We start from the raw sequence: 27,379 nt of genomic DNA, 5'->3' as shown, positions 1-27,379 counted from the left end.
CATAAATCTAAGACTTGATATTTTCATTTTCTTAAATGGTGCCTCACAAAACTTTTTAAAAAATAATAATCATTTAAGAAATGACTGAATTGGCTTACAGAATACTAATTAAAAATAAATGAGTCAACAACTTGGAATACAGGAAAACATACTAACAGATTCTAAAAATGGAACTATATACGACACAGAGTATGTCCTTTATATAATTATATCCATATATATTTAAAAATTCTACCTAAAGTACCTTAAACTATATCAAATGCTATAACTACTAAATTATGATAGTAAAGAACATACTATACTAGTCACAAAACATGTACCCAATGAATTTATTAGCAGGCTAAATGTTTTATCAAAATTTAGGTTACCTTCAAAATACATTCAAACACATTCAAAATTTCAGGTTACATTCAAATATCAGAATCAAAATCCTGAAATTAAACTATTTTTTACTTTATTCTTCCTCAAACCAACTTTTCTTCCCTTTTTTGAGATGGAGTCTCACTCTGTCGCCCAGGCTGGAGTGCAGTAGCACGATCTTGGCTTCACGCCATTCTCCTGCCTCAGCCTCCCAAGTAGCTGGGACTACAGACACCTGCCACCAGGCCCAGCTAATTTTTTGTATTTTTTTAGTAGAGACGGGGTTTCACCATGTTAGCCAGGATGGTCTCGATCTCCTGACCTCGTGATCCACCCGCCTCCACCTCCCAAAGTGCTGGGATTACAAGCGTGAGCCACCCTGCCTGGCCCTTTTCTTCCTTTAATAGTTGGTCTCAATTGCCTAACTATAAATCTTTGTTCTGTGGTATTATGTGTATCAACCCACTTGCTTCCCCCGCCAAAAGAAGTACAGATACTTAATACCTAAAATAAAATCCCAACCTTAGCTTTCCATCCTTTATCATAGATAGCTGTAACTAAGAAATAAGTAGAGAGTGAAACTACACCCACTGTGCCAGCTGCACATCTCAGGTAAAACCAAAGTGCAATGAACAAAGTGCCCTATGATCATGCTCGCTTTTCCTGACCTACTGACAGCATGCTGGAGTGATGCAGACTCTACAGGTGCTCTCTATGGTCAGCACTCATCATATACAAGACTGTCAGGCCTTGTCCAACTCCTAACAAGAGCCATGGGGCCACCCGCAGAATTCCTAGGATTACATAAGTCAGTCCATGGAGACTGCTACAAAATTAGACAGCTAATTTGAATACTCCAAGTCTCAAATCAGATATCCTCAGAGATACTCAGTAAAAAGAATTAAAGCCCAACACACTATAGTAATGTTAGCCAAGTAATGTCAGTTATAATCTGAAGCCTAAACCACTGATCTATCAGTTGTATACTCCTAATTATCCCTGCTTACCCATTTATCTATCTACAGATATATAGACAGAAATATTATCTGAAAGCATATTTGTATAAGACCTTTTTAAAAATCTCTCTGCGATTAATTTCTCACATTTACTAATTTCCCCTCTTGTTCTAAGCGCAAAGAAACTGTACTGACATTTTCTACTATTCTTTCAAAACCAAAAGCAGAGGATAATAAAAAAATCCATCTTTATCCAAAAGATAATACTACATGATTTCCTTATACACTGAGTTTTTTCATGTACATTGAAACTAGACTCTGATATATATATATGAAAGAGTTTACATTCTATACAACGAATCAAAACATAGTCATAGCAAGTGAAATATTCACCTATTTTGCGAAGTCTTACTCTTGCTTTGTTCTACAGCCTCTGTGTTCAGGCAGAACAAAATAAAACACAAGGAATGGCAAAAAAACTAATGAGAGATAAAACTGCAATTTTTATTTAAATGAGTTGAATAAGCACTCTAATATTTACACTGAATGTAATTAGAAACCAAAGTTTTGGCTCATATGTAAGCACATGACAAATGTAAATGGTTTGGGAATTTAGAAAGAAAAGATAAACAAAGTTGTACTAGTAGATCCCATTGAGTTGGCATGAACTGGAACAATAAATTATCATTCTGTCGCAACTCCCAACAGATCTACGTGACCATCTAATTACAGGATATACAAATATAATAAGGCCAAGCTACGAGGTTCTCAATCTACAAGGATCAACACAAAATCAAGAACAACAAAAACAAGAACAATCTGTAGTAACTTAGGACAATATTTTTAAATTACGCTCCATGACACTCCTCAAGCTTGATGGGCCAGTGGGGTATGTCATAGCAGCTTCTCATCTATTCCACATTCCAAATTTCAATGTAAAATTGTCTCAAGACAAAGACTGTGACAAAAATTTTTAAAACCATTACTTTCAATACACTATGTACAAGTTTGAGATTTACAAAACAAAGGGTTTAGTAAAATAATTTCAGACTTTAACATACACAGGCTCCTCATTAAAGGACTCCTTTGCCTCTTCAAAGTCAGGGCCCTATAATACAATGATTATGCCTACATTAACTCAGTTCTACTGACATACAGACCTCAGGGAACTGAAATGAAAGCAACACCCCACGTACTTACAAGTGGCAGCTTCTTTCCAAACTGCTCGAATAAAAACAAACACTAATTATTCAGAATAGTATGTATCATTTATTAAATAGCTAATACATGTTAAGACTTTTAAGTATAATAAAATCTCATTAAAGCACAGCTAAGAAGAGATCAACCAGGGATTAGAGTGTGAATAAAAACAGTGCCATGATTTAACCAAAAGGATTCCATGTTACAATGACATAATGGACTCCTGGCATTTAAGACATATGAGACATATGCCAACAGTGATCCATTTCCCCATGGGCCACCTATAACAAGCTGAATCTAATGGTAAAGGAGGACACAAACAGGATTCAGAACACCCGGACTCTAAAACGTGCTCTGTTCTTGGGCAAGTTAGTGAACCCTACTGGCCCTGTCTCCTCAAATACAAAATGAAGCCAATAGGATATAGAATCATGCTGTCCAAAGTCACTCTTAAAGACAAATGATTCAGTCTCAGTCCACACTAAGATAAAATCCATTAAAGTGAATTTTAAAACGTATTATCGAAGTTGCTTTTTCTATCTTATTATCTCCCTAGCTGCATTTGGCAAAAAGAAAACGTGCAAAAAACTCAACTGTAATGGAAAACAGCATTTCCTTTCCTTTTTTTTTTTTGAGATGGAGTCTCGCTCTGTCACCCAGGCTGGAGTGTAGTGGTGTGATCTCGGCTCACTGCAATCTCCACCTCCTAGGTTCAAGCAATTCTCCTGCCTCAGCCTCCTGAGTAGATGGGATTATAGGCACCCACCACCACGCCTGGCTAATTTTTGTATTTTTAGTAGAGACAGGCTTTCACCATATTGGCCAGGCTGGTCTTGAACTCCTGACCTTGTGATCCACCCACCTCGGCCTCCCAAAGTGGTGGGATTACAGGTGTGAGCTACCGCACCCGGCCGGAAAACACCATTTTCTACATAAATCAAAACCCCCCAGCAACAGCCCTTTCCCCTCTATGCTCCTCCTGCTCATAGAAATCCCCCATTCCCTCCAAAGCCTAACTATTGCTCCCAGATAAAAACTCTAGCTCTAGTGACAACACAGCTCAACTCTGAGTGATCCAACTTCAAATACTGAGAACAAGTCCTCTGAAGAGACACATCCCTAAAAGCCATTTTAATCAATACTATATCACAGACAGTGGCTAGATCATGAGATCACAGTGTAAAGGAAGGAATCAGTGGGATGTTATAGGGATGAGCCTTTAACTTTATCCCTCAAAGTTTAAAAAATCCTTAATATGTCAAATATATTTGACTTTTTGTTTGTTTGTTTGTTTTGAGACAGAGTCTTGCTCTGTCGCCAGGCTGGAGTGCAGTGACACAATCTTGGCTCATTGTAACCTTTGGCTCACTGCAATCTCCACCTCCCAGGTTCAAGCAATTCTGCCTCAGCCTCCCGAGTAGCTGGGACTACAGGCGCGTGCCACCACGCCCAGCTAATTTTGTATTTTTAATAGACATAGGGTTTCACCATGTTGGCCAGGATGGTCTCGATCTCTTGACCTCGTGATCCACCTGCATTGGCCTCCCAAAGTGCTGGGATTAAAGGTGTGAGCCACTGCACCCAGCCAATATATTTGACTTTCTAGAGGTAGTAATGTACTTTTGAATTTTTGGAATTTTCTAATTGTTAATGTTACAGAATAAAAATAAAACAGTAACAGGAGCTTCTCATATATTACACCTCTACAACACGCCAGGCTGTGCCAGGCTGTACAGACAATTTTTATCTCTCACATAACCACAGCAGGTAGGTATTAGCCTTCTTTCACAAATGAGGAAACAAGGTTCTGAGTGACTGCATAAATTTTTTTTTTTCCTTTTTCCTGAGATGGAGTCTTTCTCTGTCACCCAGGCTGGTGCAGTGGTGCCATCTCAGCTCACTGGAGCCTCCCATCTCCTGGGTTCAAGTGATTCTCCTGCCTCAGCCTCCCAAGTAACTGGGATTACAGGCGTAAGCCACCACCCCCCAACTAATTGTATTTTTAGTACAGCGGGGTTTCACCATGTTGGCCACGCTGGTCTCCGCCCACGTCGGCCTCCCAAAGGGCTGGGATTACAGGCGTGAGCCACCACACCGGCCAAGCATAAAGTTTCTAAAATTATACCAGGTTACATGGATACTGGACTGCCGAGTTTGATGTGAAGCCAAGTATGTCTCCAGAGCCCAGGTGCAGCCTTTTCCACCATGTTGCTTCTCCGTGAATTTATGCAGCTAAATACACTATACAAAAGAACTGAGTTAATATATAACTTGTGGAACAGTTAATGGAGGGTGTTATAATTAGTAAAAGCAAGAACCAGAAAAAAAATTCAGCAACTGACTTAAAAAGATAAGCAATTTCTCTCATACTGATTATAAACTATCCATACATAAAATTACTATTTTAATATTTTAATTCTATCTTTATAAATCAGCAACTGCTCATATGTATTGTATACCTCATGTCATTTAAAAATATAAACCACTTAAGTTTTGGCTCATCCCCAAGGTTTCAGATAACATATTTAAACTTAGGAAGTCAGTATGAATGGCCACCACTGATTTACAATTATCATTTCCAAACCAACAGCAGAGAAACCACAATATAATCATTAAAAAACAGTAAATAATACTGCGAACTGTACTCCCTCCTTTCCCCTACTCCTAGCATTCTAGGTCCACATTATCTTGATGTATTAATATGCTAAAAACCCATATAATAGGCAACATGGTATAATTTACTCATACATTACTCATTCTTTCTCTCCCAGCAGAATATAAACTCCATGAGGTAGTGAAGGGATCTTTGCTTTGTTCACTGTTATTTCCCAAGAACACAGAACACCGCCTAGTCTGTAGGAGGTGCACATATATTTGTTGAATAACATGCTTGATCCACCTTCTCCAGTAACTGGTTTCTGACACTTTCCTGAGTCATCACCCCTAACTCCTGGCAAAAACATTAACATGCTACTTTTATTAGGATGCCAAATCCTAGGCTATAGTATTATCAACATGAGGTTAAAGAGTAGTGTTAAGACATTATTTTTCACCCTGTCAATTAGGAGGCAATACATTAGTTACATACTTATAAAAGAAATAAAAAGGCCAGGCACAGTGGTTGTAGTCTCAGCACTTTGGGAGGCCAAGGCTGGAGGACTGCTTGAGTCTCAGACCAGTCTGGGCAACACAGTGAAACCCATCTCTACAAAAAATACAAAAAATCAGCTAGGTGTGGTGGCGTATGCCTGTAGTCCCAGCTACTCAGGAGGCTGAAGTGGAAGGGTTGCTTGAGCCTGGGAGGTGGAGGCTGCAGTGAGCAGTGATTACACCACTGCACTCTAGCGTGGGCAACAAAGTGAGACCCTGTCTCAAAAAAAATAATAAATAATAAATAAATAAAGTGTTCCAATTTTAAAAACTTATTAATTAAATTTAATAAAAAATTAAACTTACCTTTCCACAATCCATTCTGGTCGAATTACTTTTTCCCCCTTTAATTCTTTAATTTTGGCATTGGGAAGATTTGTGGCAATAATATGTGTTGTTTTAGATCTGGAATAATACACATGGTATTGACCTCCATGCAACATCATTAGTTTTCTCAATTCCTCAGCAGAAGGATCTGCAAAATTTATATTAAAATATATTAAGAGTCTTACGTGTAAGAAAGTAGAACCCTAGTGAATAACTCCTTAAATAGGTGAACTTTAAGAATGTCATTGGTTCACCTTCTCCTTGGCTGTGCTGCCAGGTAAACAAAGCTGGGAGGTAAATTACAAAGTGAGGAAGCTATGTTGCTTTAGTACATCCTCCTTCCCTAGCTGCCACACAGCCAACTAATACAAAAACATCTAACAAGTGCCTAGCAGAGCAAATAGGGACCTCAAGTAATGAATCAAATACTAATAACAGAACAAATATTTTTACATTTTTGACGTTACTTAGCATATGACCTTGATATTGTTTATAAAAATTAACTATAAACCCATTTATGAATCATTTTACAAAGACTAATCCTTCAGCTCCTCCAGACTATACGAGAGGAGTCAGATAAATAATACTTACACTTACTATAAAGGAGACTTACTGTAGGGCTTATTAGTAGATTTTACTTCTAGAAAGCTTTATGATTTTTATTTTTATTTAAGAAAATATCTTAAAACTTAATCGAATAGTAAATATTATCCAGTTCCCTAATATGAAATTTCATAAAGGCCAAAAAATAAAGTCCAGCAACACAAAAAGGATTGCAAACCAAGAAACACCATTTTTTTCTTCAATTTTGTTTCAAATGATTTATTCTTAATAAAACTACAGAAAATATCTTAAATGTCTTAAATACTGGAAATATTTTAAGAAAATATCTTAAAGAAGCAATGTGACTTATGCTTCCCTCTAAAAAGAAATGTCTGATTCACTAAAGTCATATTATGACCTGCATTACTAGCATCACATTAATCATTACTGTTCCCTTCCTTTCACCTATCATCCTAACTAATGCTCTCACACCTCCCCTAACAACAGCTGTACCCGGGAGTTTCCACATGTGGCTTATCCCAAGCTTAATCCCAAGCAATATAGGTCCAAGTATTTAAATAAACATTTTCATTATGACAATAATTAGGTGAGCTTTAGTTTCTAGAAGATAAAAAACAGCACATACAGACATACTAGGTTTGTCTAAATTTTACAGCACATAATTTGACATTACTGATTACAAATATTAGCACTATTCAGCAGAAAATATAATGCAAGCCACATAAAAATTTTCTAGTAACCTCATTACAGTGAAAAGGTGAAATTAACTTTACCCCAATATATCCAAAATATTATTTCAACATGTAATCAACAGAAAAAATATGAGATTTTTACATCCTGTTTTCTTCTTAAATCTCTGGAATCCAGTGCATATTTTACATTTACAACACATCTCAATTTAGAATAGCTGTATTTCAAGCGCTTAACACATGTTACTAGTAGCTACCAAACTGGGCAGTGTCATACAAAGAGATTTAAAAGCATCCTTTTAAACAAAATGAATTCAAAATTAATAATGGAAGTTTTCAGGGTTAAGGTTAAGTTAAAAACTGAACTATAGCATCAGAGTGATTTAAAGTAAAACAGTGGAAATTAAACAGCTAGCCAGTCAGGAGCCTACAGTTCAGTTTCTTTCTCTAATATTAAAGAACCTGGCTGATCTTATAAAGTAACAGTGAGAAATACCAAATTAAAGGCTATATTATAACGCATTAATATGGGTACCAAATCCAATGAAGTCACAGAAATCTAAAAAATTAATTTGCAAGTTAATCTGTAACTTTCCTAAACTAATTCTATTTAATGACTTAAAGAGAAAATGGCTGTCCTTTACCAAATAAAAAGACATGTCAAGAACACATTAACTTTCCATATACATACTCATCAACTACTCCCCCCTCTACTAGCTGCTCTTTGAAAACTAATTACTCCAGAAATTTGGAGCTGGAAAATACATTGCCCTTCTACTGGATGAAGCGAAGAGGGCTCTCTGAAGTTCACTTTTGAAAGCTCTTACATATTCTTCAGTGTGAAGTGAAGCATGAAAACCAATCTAGTTAAAAGGTAAGATCATATAAACTATGGAATAAGACTTAACTGAGTTTAATCTTAGTTTTCACACTCCTGAGTTGTGTGACTTTGGAGAAGTTGTTTAACTTCTTTAGGCTTTCTCCTCTTTCTCCATAAACAAAGCTGTTACCATGAAATGAGTCTGGCACGTACTCAATATGAAAACTGCTGTTATTATAAACTACGATCACACTAGAACTCCCTTTCGAGTAACGTATATGACCTCAGGATCCTGCCCTAGATTCTACAAAAAAAAAAAAAAAAAAAAAAAAAATGACAGAAGACAGCATACATAGGCTGGCACACGGTGACCCGAAGCTTCAACAAAAACAGACTTGCCAATAGTGCACTATGGACAGCGGCCAGGGACCACTTTGTCAGGCCCAACAGCCTGGCATGCTAACTCTTGGCGTGTATGGTAGCTGGAAGCTACCCTATTTTGGTGTTTTTTTTGTTTGTTTGTTTGTTTTAATTTTTAGAGCAGTATTTCTCTCTGGTTCTATTTCTTCAATACTAGAACATACTTCCTTATTACAAGTCCAAAGGAACATACACGATAACTGCAGATTTGCATAATAAATTCATTTTTGTATTTAACACTCTCCTTTAATTCAGCAGATGGGTTAATTAGAAAAAAAAATTGGGAGTCAAGCAGTGGCTCATACCTGTAATCCCAGCACTTTGGGAGGCCAAGGCGGGCAGACTGCTTGAGCTCAGGAATTGAAGACCAGCCTGGGCAACAAAGTGAGACCCTGTCTCTACAAAATATGGAAAAAAATTAACCAGGTGTGGTGGTGTGTGCCTGTAGTCCCAGCTACTACGGAGTCTGAGGTGGATACTTTGAACCAGAGAGGTAGAGTTTGCAGTAAGCTGAGCTTGCACCACTGCACTCCAGCCTGGGTGACAGAGCCAGAGCCAGTCTTTAAAAAAAAAAAAAAAAGAAAGAAAGAAAAGAAATAAATGGAAAAAACAAAAAAAAATGGGGAGATAATATCCAACCATGAAAGCTATGACATTAAACACTGTGTGACAAACTGCCTACAGAACCCATCCCTGCAATGTACTGTAAACAGTTAACTTTCTCCATAGCACTGATAATCTGAAATTACCATGTCTGTTTTTACTTGTTTACTGTGAGATTCCCCCCGAAACATATGCTCTTTGAAGGCAGGAACCTCGTCTGTCAAGCACTTTCATATCCCTGACACAAAGCAGGTGCTCAGTGAGTATTTGCTCAATTCATTAACATCCTCAATGCATCAGACTCCTGCCTAGAATCCATCCTCCAGCAAAAGTGGAGTACAAGTGGTACCAATACTTAAAATCTCAAAACACTGGCCGGGCGCGGTGGCTCAAGCCTGTAATCCCAGCACTTTGGGAGGCCGAGGCGGGTGGATCACGAGGTCAGGAGATCGAGACCATCCTGGCTAACATGGTGAAACCCCATCTCTACTAAAAATACAAAAAAAAAAACTAGCCGGGCGTGGTGGCGGGCGCCTGTAGTCCCAGCTACTCGGAGGCTGAGGCGGGAGAATGGCGTGAACCCGGGAGGCGGAGCTTGCAGTGAGCCGAGATCGCGCCACTGCACTCCAGCCTGGGCGGCAGAGCGAGACTCCGTCTCAAAAAAAAAAAAAAAAAATCTCAAAACACTTATTCACTCACTCACAAATCAGAGAGGCCATACAATGTATTAAGAGGACAGACTCCAACGCGGGAATGACTAAGGTCAAATCCTGGCTCCATCACTTGCTAGTTATGTGGATTTCAGGTAAGTTATTTAACTTCTCAGAACCTCAGTTTCCTCACATGTAAATTGGGGATAATAATAGTGTCTCAAAGGACTTCTGTAGGAATTAAGAGCTAAAAATTATAAATTACTGAGAAAAGTAACTTGCATATAGTAAAAGTTATGTGGCCAGGTGCGGTGGCTCACACCTGTAATCCCAGCACTCTGTGAGGCCGAGGCAGCAGATCACGAGATCAAGAGATCGAGACCATCCTGGCCAACATGGTGAAACCCCATCTCGACTAAAAATACAAAAATTACCTGGGCATGGTGGCGCGCACCTGTAGTCCCAGCTACTTGGGAGGCTGAGGCAGGAGAATCCCTTGAACCCAGGAAGCGGAGGTTGTAGTGAGACAAGATCACGCTACTTCACTCCAGCCTGGGTGACAGAGCAAAGCTCTGTCTCAAAAAAAAAAAAAACAAACAAACAAACAAACAAAAAAAACCCAAAACTAGATTCAGAGAAATTCTATCCTCCAAATTTTTACAATTGATGTCACTGTTTTGAAATGTTAGAGTGAGTGCTTTTCTCTTCATTGTTCTTTCCATTTTTATTTTTTATTTAGAGACAGGGTCTGGCTGTGTCACCCAGGTTAGACTGCAATGGCTCTATCATAGCTCACTGTAACCTCGATCTCCTGGTTCATGCTTGTAATCTGAAAGATTTGGGAGGCTGAGGCAGGAGGATCATTTGAGGCCATGAGTTTGAGACCAACTAGGCAACACAGCAATATCCCAACTTAAAAAAAAAAAAAAATCCACAAAAAAACAAAAACAAAAACAAAAAACAAACAAAACAGGCTGGGCACGGTGGCTCACGCCCATAATCCCAGCACTTTGGGAGGCCAAGGCAGGTGGATCCTCTGAGGTCAGGAGTTCAAGATCAAGTCTGACAAACATGGAGAAACCCCGTCACTACTAAAAATACAAAATTATCTGGATGTGGTGGCATGTGCCTGTAACTCCAGCTACTTGGGAGGCTGAGGCAGGAGAATCACTGGAACCTGGGTGGCAGAGGTTGCAGTGAGCCAAGATCGCACCATTGCACTCCAGCCTGGGCAACAAGAGTGAAACTCCATCTCAAAAAACAAAAAAAATCCAAAAATTAGCCAGGTGTAGTGGCACACACCTCTAGTCTCAGCTACTCAGGAGGCTGAGGCAGGAAGATCCCTTGCGCTCAGGAGTTTGGGTCTGCAGTGAGCTATGATCAGTCCACTGCACTCCAGCCTGGGTGACAGAGCTTATCTTAAATAAATAAATAAATAAAATTCCACAATACTCCTACTATTAGTTTCATTTTGCAGAACATTCTATATGCAACTAAATTTGAGGTTTAACTAAAACCAGACATAGGGACAGACAATTGAAAGCACAGTAAAAGTAAAAGCCATATACAAGGACCACAATTTGGCCCACATTTAGGCCTAAAGCTCTACAAGTAAAATGTCACAACAGCAAATGCCACCACCTAACATCAAAACAGTCATATGAAGACCACTTTCATGTCTGTACGTCCAGCTTACAGAAAGTGTTGCTCATCTGGTTAAAACAAATTCTATAAACAAAAATTTAAAATCTTGCACAAAAGCTTTCCTAGCTAGATTTCTACTGAGAAAACATTTACTATAAGCACCATTTCACCCTGCATATCCAAAGAACTTAACTGTTGGCTGTGCTATATAAATCACAGAAAAAAGTGAGGTGAATGGCTGCTTTTACCTCCTGTGGTCCTACCATAGCAAGACCATCATCACTTCATCTGAGTTTCACAATCTTATGAATTAGAAAAGATAACTTATTGATGAGGAAACAGAGAAAACTTACTATGCACACCCGTCTGTCTTTGGACTCCTGTCCCCCAGTTTCCGCAGCAGTGATACTTACTCTCTTGACTCTTCTCTCCCCTAACTACCTCAGACTTCCAACAAAGACCACAATCAACTAGAAGCCACAGATACACTCAGCCAAACAAAAACCGAAGAAAAGTTTCAAATGCTTAGGGAACAAATCTTTGAGTACCAACTAGGTGCAAATTTCACATCAGGTACTAGCAAAATTACAGGAGGTGGCAAAAATTAATAGAGTAAGTCTTCTCCTATGTCAGAGGTTCAATTCCTCCACCTCTGATCTACAGGATCAGAGTCTTACAGGAAATGGAAGGAGAGAGATATATCCATACAAAATAGTATCTGGGAGGCATTTATTTCCAAAAATTTAGACTTGTCAACAATAAAGAGAATCCTTTCCTAAATCACATTTGTATGTTTAGAAAACATCAATGTAAGCTGTCAGCTTTCAAACAAATCCCTATCACTTGAAATGTAAGTCTGTTACACTTGCATATTCCCCTTGTTTCATTTGTGAATTGTGCTAAAGTACTTGTCCGCCCCGCCACCTGCCCCATCTGCTTTTTCACAAACTTCAGCAGTGCCAAAATCAACAGACCTGGTCTTTTACCCACGTACTAAAGGAAGCAGAAGATAACCCGAACACCTCTTTCCATATGAACTGTCCCAATCTCATACCACTAGAGTGCAACCACTGTCCACTAGGTCTGAAGCACTGACTCCCCTAGGCAGCTTTCACAAAAATAAACATGCCCAGAGCTTACCTCCCAGAGATTACAATTCAGGCCTCAAACGTGGCCCATTCCTTAAGACTGAGTTGACTTAGCATGAGTGAAAATATTTTAACGTTCTGATGTACAAATACAAAACCTGTTATTTATTTATTCACTCAACTAATGTTTATTTAGCATCTACAATGTGCCAGGCAAGGTAGGTGCTGGAGATACGGCAATGAACAAGACTCAAGTCTGTGCCCCGTGATAGCTCTTGTATTCCACTGAGGAGACAAAAGCCAGTCATGCAAGTAATACCACTGTAGGTGCAAATAAATGCAATGAAGTAGTTAAATAAAGGGTTAGAGAGCGACTGGAGGGCAAAGTACACCTGTTTTAGATAGGCGAAGTCAGGGACGGTCTCGTAAAAAGGTAACATTTGAGCAGAGATGTGAATGATGAAGACCTGAGGAAGCAGAAGGAACGGCAAATTTAAGGCCCTGAGGTGTTATCTCTAATCCATGTTGGGCAAGGGATCACCTACACATAAAACAGGCTTCCTAACGCCAGAGAACTTAATATAGAATTAAGACCTAACAACACAAGACAAAAACCAGGTGTCAAAATAAATGTTTCTAGCAATAATGCTATGAACTATATATCTCTATATATAAAATACTACTACTATGGACTAGCTTAGCCAGGGAAGGAGGCAAAACCTAACTTTATCTGGATCTTAATGAATGAATTTAATTCCAGTTCACAGAAGTGAGGAGGGAAGGAGTTTTTCCTCAGAGGCAAAAGAACAGAAACACAGAACTGTAAAAGTAAAAAGACAAATCTAGAATATCAGAGTAATCTTGTTGAGCAAAATTTAAGAACATGAGGTTGGAAAAGTAGGTTAGAATTAGGACTAGAATGTTTTTCCCCATTTTCATTTGAAAAATGCCTGTTTATCTAAGACCAAGCTAAACATTTCAACTCCTTTATGAAGTATTCACTCCCACTCCCAAAGGCAACTGTTTCCTCTCTTCTGTGTTGGCACTCACCTTCCTCTGTTCATGTCTAAGGCTTAGAGATTACTTTTTCATCACAAAATCTACATTCTCCATCAACTGCTATCTCTTTTCAAACATAGTTCCTAACCCACAAGCAGCATTCAAAATATATCTGTTCAATCAACTAAAGTAAAATAAAATGGGATGTAAGGTGTGTAAACTAGAAAACTCAACACAGTAAAGGTGCCAATTCTCCCCGAACTGATCCACAGGTTTAATGTAATTCCTATCAAAATCCCAGCAAGGTATTTTGTAGATAAATGACTTATTTTAACATTTATACAAGTCAGGTGCACTGGCTCATGCCTGTAATCCCAGCACTCTGGGAGGCTGAGGCAAGCAAATCACCTGAGGTCAGGAGTTCAAGACCAGCCTGGCCAACATAGCAAAACCCCATCTCTACTAAAAACACACAAAAAATGAGCAGAGCGTCATGGCATGTGCCCGTAATCCCAGCTACTCGGGTAGCTGAGGCACAAGAATCACTTGAGCCAGGGAGGCAGAGGGTGCAGTAAGCTGAGATCACGCCACTGTACTCCAGCCTGGGTGACAAAGTGATACCTTGTCTCAAGAAAAAAAAAAAAAGAGAGAGAGGCATAGGTCCTAGAATAGCCAGAACTATCTTGACAAAGAAGAAACAAGTGAAAGGAATCACTCTACCTGATATCAAGGCTTACCACATGGGTACAGTATTTGATATAGTGTGGTACTGGTGAAGGAACAGACACAAACGTCAATGGAAGAGAACAGAGAACCCAGAAACAGATCCACCCAAATATGCCCAACTGACTGTGCTGAAACAACCAGAAATACACAAATAAAAAAAAAAAATGTTAAAACCTCAAAATGAAACATGAACTTCAATGTAAAACATAAAACTATAGAATTTAAAAATATACAAGAAAATATTTTGGATCTAGCACCAAAGCAACAAGTTCTTAGACTTGCAAGCACAATCCGTAAAAGGAAAGATCTACATATCAGATCTCATCAAAATTAAAAACACTGTTCTGCAAAAGACCATTTCAAGAGGATGAAAAACCATAGACTGGGAGAAAATATCTGCAAACCACTTTTATGACAAAGCAGTAGTACCTAGAATATATAAGGAAATCTCAAAACTAAACAGTAAAAAAAACTAAACCCAATTAGAAAATGGGCAAAAAAACCATGAAAAAACGTTTCACCAATGATGATGTAAAGATGAGAAATAAACACATGAAAGAATGTTCAACACTATTAGCCACCAGGCAAATGCAAATTAAAATCACAAAGAGATACACCACCATCTATTAAAATGGATAAAATGAAAACCACTAAATGCTGGCAAGGATGCAAAGACAGTTTATCCCTCATACAAGGCTAGTGGGAGTATAAAATAGTATAACCACTTTGCGTAACAGTTTGGCAGTTTCTTACAAAAACTAAAGACGTAACAATTACGGGAACCAACAACTGTACTCTTGTATTCATACAAAAACTCATACACAAATGTTCATAGCCTACCAAGAAATAACTCAGATGTCCCTAATGGATGAAAGGTTAACATACACATCCACACTATGAAATATAACTGAACAATAAAAAGGCAACAATTTTGATGACCTGAAAATTTATGCTCAGTGAAAAAAGCCAATCCCAAAAGGTTATATACTGTATGTTTTATTTATATAACATTCTTGAAATGACAAAATTATAAAAATGGATACCAGATTAGTGGTTGCCAGGAGTTAAGGAAAGGCGGCGAACAGAAGTGGGTGTGACTATAAAAGAGTAACACGAAAGACCTTTGTAGTGTGGAAATGTTCTGTATATTAACTGCATCAGTATTAATTTCTTAGTTGTGATATTGTTTGCTAGTTTATTAGATGTTACCATTTGGGGAAACTGGGTGAAGAGTTCACAGTATCACTGTGTGCTATGTCTTACAACTGCAAGTCAATCTACAACTGCAAGTGAATCTACAATCTAAAAAACAAAATTTAATTTAAAAAATGGATGGGCCAGGCATGGTGGCCCATACCTGTAATCTTGACACTTTGGGAGGCTGAGGCAGAAGAATCGCTTGAGCCTAGGAGTTTCAGATCAGCCCGGGAAATACAGCAAGACCTCGCCTCTATAAAAAATTTAAAAATTAGTTGAGCATAGTGGTACACACTTGAGGTCCTAGCTACTTGGGAGCCTGAGGAGACGGGATGGCTTGAACTTGATGTTGAAGCTGCAGTGAGCCGTGATAGTGCCACTGCACTACAGCCTGGGTGACAGAGGGAGACCCTATCTCAAAACAAACAAAACAAACAAAAAGGATAGAAGGCAAAGAAGTCAATCTTAACAAGCAAAAAACATTTTTGGGTCCAGGCGGAGGGACGAATAGGTTGACAGGTGAACTATCAAAGGATCTTCCCTCCAAGTTCAAGTTCGATGTTAACTTGGTTGGAAGGGACAGGGACCATGAAATCATGAGAGGCTCAGATGGCAGAACTGGGAGCTTTAAAGGAATCCAGAAAAACTTGGATTATTAAAGTCTGTGGGGAGCAGGGTTAAGAATCAACAAGAAAGGACCACACCTTCTTTTACAGTGAAAGTTGCAACTCCCAGGTTTGCAAACTGTTCACTGGAATGAAGTCTCTTTCCTCCAAATTCCTTTTCAGATAACTTTCTATTTTCTTTTTTTGAGAGGGAGTCTCACTCTGTCGCCAGGCTGGAGGGCACTGGCACAATCTTGCCTCACTTCAACCTCCACCTCCCGGGTTCAAGCGATTCTCCTGCCTCAGCCTCCCGAGAAGCTGGGACTACAGGCATGCATCACCATGCCCAGCTAATTTTTGTATTTTTAGTAGAGATGGGGTTTCACCATGTTGGCCAGGATGTTCTCGATCTCTTGACCTTGTGATCCACCCGCTTCGGCCTCCCAAAGTGTTGGGATTACAGGCGTGAGCCACCGTGCCTGGCTTGAGAACTTTCTTTCACAATAGCAATGAACAAAACTGACAACGCCTGTAGCTTTGGTGCTTACATGCTAATGGAGAAGAAAGATGATACAATTAAAAAAAAAAAAAAAAAATATATATATATATATATATATATAGGTATTCTACAAAATAGCTGACCAGTACACCTCAAACTGTGAAATAAAGCTTATTTTTTTAATCAAAAACAAAATAGCACCCCCAACTTGTCTTACTGCATCTAAAGAGTTATTCTTTACTTGCTAATTGTTAATGCTGTTTTATCTATAAAGCTGTATTCACTAAAACTGAATTTTTCTAAAAATACAGTTATTTTATAGCACCACAGTTTGGATGTCTCTGTGAAATTCAGCATAATGGAACTTTATTTGTACAATTATAATGAAATCTTAATAACAACAGCAAAAATATTATCATCTCTATCCTACAGAAAAGGATAGAGATAATAGATCCAAACAGAAAATGTTTTACAGTCACAAAAATTAGTGATAAAAGCAGATTTAGAATTCCAGATTCTCAATCAAAAAAGTGATTACTGCAATATTAATTTTTCCTCCCTCACACAAAGAATCTCTTTTTCTTCCTTCTATGTGAATAAGGGTGCTCTCTTGAACTGGAGACTTCCATGACGGGCTAATGTAAGAAGCAATGCCTACCTGTTTTCATTAACATTTTTAATTTTTCATAGCGCATCTCAGAAGTCCACAGAGCTTGAATTTGTTAGGACACCTACCTACGGAGAAAAGTTACAAGCTTTCTGCATGTGAACTTCCCAACGCTGTACCAGCATTTATTTTGAGGTGACATTCTTAGACTAAACTCATCATCAATGATATCTAATAAAACCCTTAATTACAAGCAACACACTCTTCTCTTACTAAACCAGATAAATGTACCAGTTAATTAATACTTAACTCCAATTCAATAAATATGTCCTGAATGACTATGTCCAGTCACTGTAGAGGCACCAAGGACAGAGTGATGAAAATGTAGCTCCAGCTCTTGTCCAGTAAACAGACAACTAAGGAAAGGTCTAAAGAACTCTAAGATGCAGATTCATTTAGGGAGCCGTAGCTCCAGAAGAGCACAAGTCACCTAAACCAGTACGAAGGGTCAAACTATCAAGGGGAAGTGAGGCATGGAGACCTGAAAGATAGCAGGTATCAGCCAGCTGAGAAGGGGACAGGGGAATATGCAACAGATTGACACAAATATTTACAGCCATTCACTTCAAAAAATACAATGAAATGATAATAAGGAGAAGAATCCCCCAAGAAAATAAAGAGAAAAATTTAGGCGAAAACCTGATAACTAACAGACAAGTGCTAACTGACTTTACAGTTCAGAGAAAGATAAAACTGAAGCTGGCCATATGGAAGCTCGGAAAGAAGCTGCTTGTTGCCAGTAAAACAAAGAGAAAGTCATGAAATAAAGACACAGGCACCTTCAAAAGTGGATGTGTGGATAAAATCATCCTTGAAACTGTGCAACAGACAAGTAAGAATTCGCAGATTTCTTTCCTCATTCACCAAGAATGAAGACTACACTACTCCTTCCAGATACCGGACTCAATGACAACAGGCACAGCTGGTGCGGAGGAGGCAGGAGTGAAAAAATGAATAGAGAGATTAAGTGAAATTTTACTTCCTAAACTGTGAGAATTCAGGTCCTTTCCTTCCCTGCTTGGTGACCCAAATGCTTGCAGTTTACACTCTTCTCCAGACAAGAGAGTAAAAGATTCTTCTCTAGGAAATCTGACACTGACACACATCCACACACCACCCTACCCTAAAGGACCTATGGATAATGACATCTAGAGTGTTACCAATGACATGGACCTACAGTGAAGCTCACAGTTTACAAGTCCTACGACCCATATGCAGTAATTTCCCAGTTAGCTTACACATTTTAAACCTCATGTGACTTTTTGAAACTACGTACTTTGATAAAAGTTAAAGACAATGGTAGGTAAAAGCAACATGGAAAGGAAAAAGAAGTATCTAAGCAGATGATTTATTTTTTATCATCTTACAATCATTTATTTATAATAAAAGAGTAAAAATAGAATTTTAAAACAAATCATTCTCAATCCTAATAAAAATACATGCCAAAATAGGGTTAAGTAAAAAGTACTCAACCTGTGTATCCATTAACATAGATAGCAACTCCACTAAAAATTGTAGATGAAGTCCCATCCTTCTGCAGAGCAGCATCTGATCGAAACTGTTCCTCCAATTTCTGGACCTTGGCAGCCATATACCCACCCTAGAATTAAAGAAAAGATAAACCAATCACAAAGGTTACATTTTCTCCCCCCTTTTTTGAAAAAAATAAAAATTATATTTTAAAAACTAAATAAATGGACCTTATTCTGTGCTAGTGATCAGAACACAATGACGACCTCATAAGCGTAAACCACAGGCAAGGCAATACGTAAAACAGGAAGGCTGGGCCAGGTGCAGGGGCTCACACCTGTAATCCCAGCACTTTGGGAGGCCGAGGCGGGCGGATCACCTGAGGTCAAGAGTTTGAGACCAGCTTGGCCAACATGGTGAAACCCTGTCTCTACTAAAAATACAAAAATCAACCAGGTGCGGTGCCCAGCGCCTGTAATCCCAGCTACTCAGGAGGCTGAGGCAGGAGAACTGCCTGAACCCAGGAGGTGGAGGTGGCAGTGAGCTGAGATGGCGCCACTGCACTCCAGCCTGGGTGACAGAGCAAGACTCCATCTCAAAAAATAATAAACAAACAAACACACACGTAGGTCAAAGAAGAATTTTCCCTCTATCAACCCATTTTAACTTTATTACATTCTTATGATTATAAAAGTTACTTTTAAAAAAAGCTAGGTCAATAATAATAATAATAATACCGACTGGGCACAGTGGCTCACGCCTGTGATCCCAGCACTTTGGCAGGCTGAGGAGGGCAGATCACCTGAGGTCGGGAGTTTGAGATCAGCCTGATCAACATTATGAAACCCCGTCTCTACTAAAAATACAAAATTAGCCGGGCGTGGTGGCGCATGCCTGTAATCCCAGCTACTCAGGAGGCTGAGGCAGGAGAATCACTTAAACCCAGAAGGTGGAGGTTGCAAACAAGCTGAGATTGCGCTATTGCACTCCAGCTTGGGCAACAAGAGCAAAACTGCATCTCAAAAAATAGTAATAATAATAATATCACAACATATTGTTCTTATGTACGTAATTGAGCAAGTTACACCAAAGTTTAAACCAATTACAAATTTGACAAGTGGTCTCAGAGCATACATCATTTTATTTTCTTGAGACAGAGTCTTGCTGTTGTCGCCCAGGTTGGAGTGCCGTGGTGCAATCTCAGCTCATTGCAAACTCTGCCTCCCAGGTTCAAGTGATTCTCCTGCCTCAGCTTCCCAAGTAGCTGGGATTATAGGCGCCCACCACCATGCCCAGCTAATTTTTGTATTTTTAATAGAGACGGGGTTTCACTATCTTGGCCAGGATGGTTTCCAACTCCTGACCTTAGATGATCCACCCACCTCAGCCTCCCAAAGTGCTGGGATTACAGGTGCGAGCCACCGCGCCCAGCCTCAGAGCATATTTTAGACTGGCTTCCACTATCTCCCATATACAGAGAGCTTAAAATGAATTATTTCAGGTAAAAATGAGGCAACTGGATAAACCAGTGTAGTCCTCCCTACACATGGGTAAGAATGCAATGACTGCTCCAGTGGGTAAATTCTGGATCTAATCAATCTATTTGACAGTAATATTAACTTTCATTAGATAACATCCACCTCACAATAAATATTACAAAATAACTTTTTTTGCTAAACATCTTGACAGATCTAGGGATTCAACTATACTTTTCCTGAACTTTGATATAATTAAGCTTGATTTCAATTATTAGGTCGTTAAATTAAAGCTGTAGGTGGCTAGAAGTACATGGTTTTTTCCCAAAATGGAAATGACTGCATAATTTTTGCTGATTATTAAAATATTACATGCTCACTATGAAGTCTCTTTTCAGAAAATACAGGAAATATAGGGAAGAAAATTAAAACTGGTATAATCCTATTCATTAAAACGTTGAAGTGTTGTTTTCTTTTTTTTTTCTTTCTGTTTTTTTTGGAGACGGAGTCTCACTCTGTCACCCAGGCTGGAGTGCAGTGGCCGGATCTCAGCTCACTGCAAGCTCTGCCTCCCGGGTTCACGCCATTCTCCTGCCTCAGCCTCCCGAGTAGCTGGGACTACAGGCGCCTGCCACCTCGCCCGGCTAAGTTTTTGTATTTTTAGTAGAGACGGGGTTTCACTGTGTTAGCCAGGATGGTCTCGATCTCCTGACCTCGTGATCCGCCCGTCTCGGCCTCCCAAAGTGCTGGGATTACAGGCTTGAGCCACCGCGCCCGGCCTGAAGTGTTGTTTTCAAAGCTTATTTCTATATCTCAGAGCATAGAGGTTTTACAAAAATATAATCATGCAAAATATTTCTTTGTAACACACTGTTTTAGTCAAGGTTATCTTTCCAGGTTAAGATATATAAAGCTGAATAATGACTGTACAGTGCTCTACTATACACAGATAACTTATTTGACCAATCCCCTATTATTGGACATTTATGTGTTTTCCTGTTTTTCAGTATTATTAGCAATACTGCAATAAAATCATCATACAGTAAATTATTGTGCACTAGACGTATTTATTTCCTCAGGGTAAAATTCCTGAGAGTAAAGCTTAGGGGATAAAGTTTATAAACATCATAAGGCTTTCAATACACTATGAAAACTCAAGGATTTGGTGTCTAAAGTAATTTACAATTTAGAAAACAAGTTAAACCACATTATAAACTAAAAGAAGAATGAAAAATATCTAGACAGTTTGATATAATTATTTTTACTCTTTTAAAACACACCCATTTTTCCCAGCCATCATTTTCAGCTCGCTTCCTCCATCCACCTCGCCTCATGGTGGAGCTTCTGTATTGGGGAGGAAAAAAAATACGTCAGTTTTATAACATAATGTATTCCTAATTGACATTTTATTTCAATATCAAGAAAATAAATTAAAATAAATTCAAATGTCCAATTGATGAAAGTCAAGAATACTAAGTAAACTTTTTCTGAAGTTCTCCATTCTCCAGCTTTACAAGTGAAATTTGTCTATAAAACATCCTCCTACAGATACGTTTAAACTGTAACTGTTAAATTTAAAATTCAATAGAAAAATATCTTTATGTATTCCTGAGCACCAATCCTAACACTCACTTACATAAAACATCACCAAATCCAACGAACATGGCCATGCTTACTTTACTTGTTACCATTATAAGATAATCTAACAAAATATTTCCCTTCATGAGTTGTCCCATAGCATGGCTCTTAAACTCTGTCTTTGCTTTACATACTGGACACTTAAGAGTTCAGTCATAGTGTGATTCACATATTCTGCCAAAGCCCTAGAAGAAGTCAATTAAAAATGATGCAGAAAGAATTACCATTGATAATAAACTATAACAGTAAATCTGTCATTCTCCTTAAGGCAACACTTACTTAAATAACTATACTACCACCAGGATGACCAAATGATGGTTCACATTAAGTGGCAGCTGGCTTAGTGGCTAGCAAAATATAAAATATAACTCATAAAAAGAGGCTAAATGAAACCCCTTGTAAAGTCAAAACCTTCTAACACAAATGACTACATTTTGGGATATGACTACATTTATCCTTAACAAAATTAATATAACTTCTATTTAGATAATTTTCGTCTAGTAACTATATACATGTATATCAAATGGTTACCATATGAAGTTTTATATATTATCCACGTCAAATCAGCTCTGACATGATCTATGAGAATTTTTTACTTAACACTTTAAACCACGACACTTTACCCCACACACATTAGCGGATATTTTCTTTTTTTCTTTCTTTTGAGACAAAGTCTCGCTCTGTCACCCAGGCTGAAGTGCAGTGGCACCATCTCGGCTCACAACCACTTCCGTCTCCCGGGTTCAAGTGATTCTCCTGCCTCAGACTCCCAAGAGCTGGGATTACAGGCGCCTGTCACCACGCCTGGCTAATTTTTGTATTTTTAGTAGAGATGGGGTTTCACCATGTTGGCCAGGCTGGTCTTGAACTCCTGACCTCAAGTGATCTGCCCGCCTCTGCCTCCCAAAGTGCTGGGATTACAGGCATGAGCCACCATGCCTAGCCAGCAGATATTTTCTTAAATATTTTTATTCTTAGTATACTATTTAGTTTTTCTGTGTTGACATTTATAACAATTTGAATTTTTACTGTCACCCTTAAAAGATACCTAAAAGACATGCAGAAATGTTGTCAAAAGGTTAAGTCCCAACAGAGACAAGATAATACAAAAGTTTTAGGGGCATGTGCAAGGTGCTCTGAGAAAAGGTGGTAAACTGATTAACCCTGAGGAGAGATTTTATTTTTAAGTCCCAAGGTAGGAGGAGCATGAATACCCAATGTGCTCATTATCCAGTCCCAGAAGTGCCACATGCTCGTTAAATATTTCTTCTGTTTTCAAGGGGCTCACTTTGTCCAGTCCCAACAGACTTCAGCCCTTAAAGGAAATCTAGGAGACACATTAACACCCAGTTCTGGACTACATGTAAACTGAATCCATACACCTGCTGGAACAAGTAGAGTTTGGAGTTCTGGCCATTATACACTAAAAACACATACCCCGATAATTAAAGGCAGCTATTAAACTGTTAAACAAAGGTAAATAAAGGAGTAAAGTGTATTTTATACATGTGGCCCAATCATTTAAGAGCTCCAGTGTTTAACGTCTGTTGTATACCTACTGCACAAGGCCAATAAAATCCTTAATGATGGTTTAATGAGGGTAGAAGCATGAAGCACAGTTGTAATACAAAAACAAAAACAACAGCAACAACAACAAAAAATAAAACAGGTATTAAGGGTTCTTTCCCCCAACTCCAAAGTAACAAAACCACTCCAGACAAACGTTTAAAACTTTAAAAGGAAAAGGAAAGAACAAAGGACTGAACATTTTAGTTTCATCGTTTCCAATAACTTGACTCATGAACAACAAACTCCTATTGATCCAGAAATCAAATAGTCAAAAATTACTAGCCAACATTCCAAAGAGGACAAAAATCTTCAGAGATCTGCCACCTCACCTCTCTTCCCCAAACCGGATTATTTTTCCCTCTGAGAATATTTGGCAATCCTAGAAGAGTGGCTGAGAGACTGGGCAAAGTTTCTGACAAACAGTGCTGAGAGAGAAAAAGCGGAGTCCAAGGGTCTTCCAAGGATACAGATTCCCACAATTGGTATTAGAACCCCACGAGTAACAAGAAATTGGAAGCAGACAGACCAAACTTTGCAGAAACTGTATTCTGCCTTACATTATTTCAATCTCTGAAAAGAGATTAAGGTGATCGTGGGCCGGGCGCGGTGGCTCACACCTGTAATCCCAGCACTTTGGGAGGCCAAGGTGGGTGGATCACCTGAGGTACAGTCTGGCCAACATAGTGAAACCCTGTCTCTATTAAAAATACAAGACTGCTGAGTGCAGTGGCTCACGCTTGTAATCCCAGCACTTTGGGAGGCTGAGGTGGGGAGTTCGAGACCAGCCTGACCAACATGGAGAAACCTTGTCTCTACTAAAAATAAAAAATTAGCCAGGCATGGTGGTGCGTGCCTGTAATCCCAGCTACTCGGGAGGCTGAGGCAGGAGAATCACTTGAACCCAGGAGGCGGAGGTTGCGGTGAGCTGAGATTGCACCATTGGACTCCAGGCTGGGCAACAAGAGTGAAACTCCATCTCAAAAAAAAAAAAAAAAAAAAAAAAAAAAAATTAGCTGGCACGGTGGCTGTTTCTGCTACTCAGCAGGGATCTTCGAAAAAGAGACTCCACCAATGCCTCTGTACTCACATCCAGGGAAAAGTTCTCCACTCTAGATGACTGATTTGCTTCTTTAAACTCCGTTTAAATTTTGCTCCATTCCCTAGAACGGAGGAGGGCATTTAATCAGGATACCACTACTTGACAGAAATATCCTTCAGAAATAACACACTCCCTTAGTTTTTTTCCTGTTCCAAGCAATCTCCTGAATTACAACGTGTCCTCTTGACTAAAGGTACTCACTGAGAAGTGACTGCGCTGCATTGACAAACCATCCAATTACCAAGCTAGACTTGTAAACAAAAATTGCCTTCCAGTTTTCAGAGGCACTCTTGCAGACCAGGCTCCCAATTTAATTCCACAGAACTTGATGACCTTGAGGAACATGACAACGGTTTCTGAAACTGTGATTCACAACCTAAAATAACCTGCCAATCTCTCCTTATCCAGTCACATTAACAGGGCAGCCAATTACTGTCTTTCAAAAAATTAGTTTAAAAAACAGATGAAGGGTGAATACATTAATGCAAAAGTACCCTTATCCTTAACATTTAGGGTACGCCTTCAATAAACATGAACTACTGTTACAGTAATCTACTCTGCCAGTCCACAGAGTGAAAATCGAATGAGACTACATATGTGGAAACCCTTTGAAAACCGTAACACAGGGAACATAGATATTTTAAGTTAGTTATCCATGGTCTACAACATAACGATAACAGCAGACTAGTAGATTTGGTGATAAAAGATGGGCTCAAATCCCAGTTCCACGACTGCCTAACAGTGTGATTTGGAGTAAGTCCAACAGCACTGAGCCTAACATTTCTTCACCTATAAAACCAGAAAGTTTGACTGCAGAATCTTTATGGGGCCATGACTGGATATACGGTGGATGTGGCGGGGAGAAGAAGAGAGTTGGGGGTAAAAACAGCAAGCAGGCAAGGTTCCACTCTCCAAACCCACCTTCAATTTTAGAAGCCGCGCTTTTTTTTGTCCCCCATGAGTTTTAGGTTTAGGGTCTGAATAAGATTGTTCTTGAAGAAAAAGCACAACAACTTGAAAAAGACTGATAATTAAGAGTAATGAACTAAAAACTAAGTACAAAATTTCTTCGTTCTTTTCTGTTTCCATATGTGACTCTACAAGAGAGTCATATGTGGAAATCTCCCAACCCTCGAAAGGTTCACAAGCTAAAACTCACCTACAAGCTAAAAATCAAATTATACAGACCAACTAAATTACAGGCTGTCAATACAGCCATGCCCAGTCCCCAGTGCTAACAAGCAGTAACAACTAGCCAGGTGAGGTAAGGCGAAGGCAAATGGGAGAGTAGCTCTGTCTACGAGGAGCCCAGGGATCCTGAACGCCTACACAAAAGACTTCCTCTCTCCACTCTCTCAACAGGGATGTTCAAAACTCTATTAAGGGTCTCATCAAGGACATGCTTATTTAAAAATATAACAAGATCACTTATGCATGCATTTTTCCTAATGTTTATCTTCTGCTGGAACACACTACTCTCAGTTCATTCTAAACTTTATTCTTTCTTTTTACTATAGTTATTGGTGGATTTTACTATCTAGCCCAAGAATGATGTTTATCACCAGGAACATTCATTTTCATGTAAATATGATATTTCCCAGCACTTTGGGAGGCCGAGGCGGGCATATCTTGAGGTCAGGAGATCAAGACCATCCTGGCTAACACAGTGAAATCCCGTCTCTACTAAAAATGCAAAAAATTAGCCGGGCATCATGGCAGGCGCCTGCAGTCCCAGCTATTCAGGAGGCTGAGGCAGAAGAATGATGTGAACCCGGGAGGTGGAGCTTGCAGCGAGCTGATACCGGGCCACTGCACTCTAGCCAGGGCAACAGAGTGAGATTCCGGCTCAAAAAAAAAAAAAAAAAGGTATTTCACATATTTACAAAAGAACTACTGACATTACAAGGTTCCAAACAGTTCATTACACACTAGAAAAACTCCCATTACAGGCCGGGCACGGCGGCTCACACCTGTGATCCCAACGCTCGGGGTGGCTCACACCTGTAATCCCAGCGCTCTGGGAGGCCGAGGCGGGTGGATCACGTTGTCAGGGTATCGAGACCATCCTGGCTAATACCGTGAAACCCCGTCTCTACTAAAAATATAAAAAATTAGCCGGGCGTGGTGGCGGCACCTGTAGTCCCAGCTACTCGGGAGGCTGAGGCAGGAGAATGGCGTGAACCCGGGAGGCGGAGCTTGCAGTGAGCCAAGATCGCGCCACTGTACTCCAGCCTGGGCGACAGAGCAAGACTCCGTCTCAAAAAAAAAAAAAAAAAGAAAAAAGAAAGAAAAACTCCCACTACATACCCACAAAATGTTCAAATGTTCAGTGTTAATCTGATGGTTACATATCTGTAACTCTAAAGTCTGTTGATTAATGAAACTGATTTTGAGTGGCTTTTAATCAGTCTTTATTACTACAGTCATATATAAATGTATACATTTGTAAAAAGTAGAGGTTCCTCTTCAAAGACTTTCCTCCCCATCTAATTAGGAATAAATAGTAACTTCTCTTAGAAGCAAAATTTATTCAAAGACCTGTGTTAACATTCTTAAACATCTGCTAGCCGTAATAAAGAAATCAATGTACTTTATGTTCTTAGCTCCCACAATTTAGCCTAAATACTTGCCCTGACACACACATACACACACACACACACACACATACACACACACACACAGGTCCAAGTCAGCATTAGGTCATAGCCTGTTCCTCTTCCTTATCTGAAGGTGTTTTTACCTTTCTCTGCATTCCACAAGTTAATTCCTCCTTCCTTTGTTCTCCTCTGCCTTTGCCCCTTTTAAAAAGTTCTAAGTTGTTAGCCAATCAGGACAAATACAGAATGTGAGGTCCTGGTTCCAGCCAATGGAAACCGGACATAACAGTAGGGTGGGCACATCAGGTTATAAATAACCCTGCCTTCTTTGTTTGGTGTACTCTCAAGGCAAAACTATTAGCGAGTG

The 27,379-nt window shown here is 39.2% G+C and overlaps 1 protein-coding gene across 2 annotated transcripts in view; it reads right to left on the bottom strand.

Annotated features, from left to right (window-relative positions):
* Window positions 1-27,379, bottom strand: part of REV1 (REV1, DNA directed polymerase) — an 89,987-nt gene that overhangs the window by 42,859 nt on the left and 19,749 nt on the right. For both annotated transcript variants that reach the window (XM_025355078.1, XM_025355079.1), the window contains exons 2-4: window positions 21,390-21,453; window positions 18,638-18,764; window positions 5,973-6,141 (exon numbers count right to left, since the gene is read on the bottom strand). In XM_025355078.1, coding sequence (XP_025210863.1) covers window positions 5,973-6,141; window positions 18,638-18,764; window positions 21,390-21,443 — 350 coding nt within the window. In that variant the 5' untranslated portion in view covers window positions 21,444-21,453. The remainder of the gene's footprint in view (window positions 1-5,972; window positions 6,142-18,637; window positions 18,765-21,389; window positions 21,454-27,379) is intronic.

Source organism: Theropithecus gelada, chromosome 13 (genome assembly GCF_003255815.1).
Source record: "Theropithecus gelada isolate Dixy chromosome 13, Tgel_1.0, whole genome shotgun sequence".
Classification (NCBI taxonomy): domain Eukaryota; kingdom Metazoa; phylum Chordata; class Mammalia; order Primates; family Cercopithecidae; genus Theropithecus; species Theropithecus gelada.
This window is presented reverse-complemented; position numbering and strand designations above follow the sequence as displayed.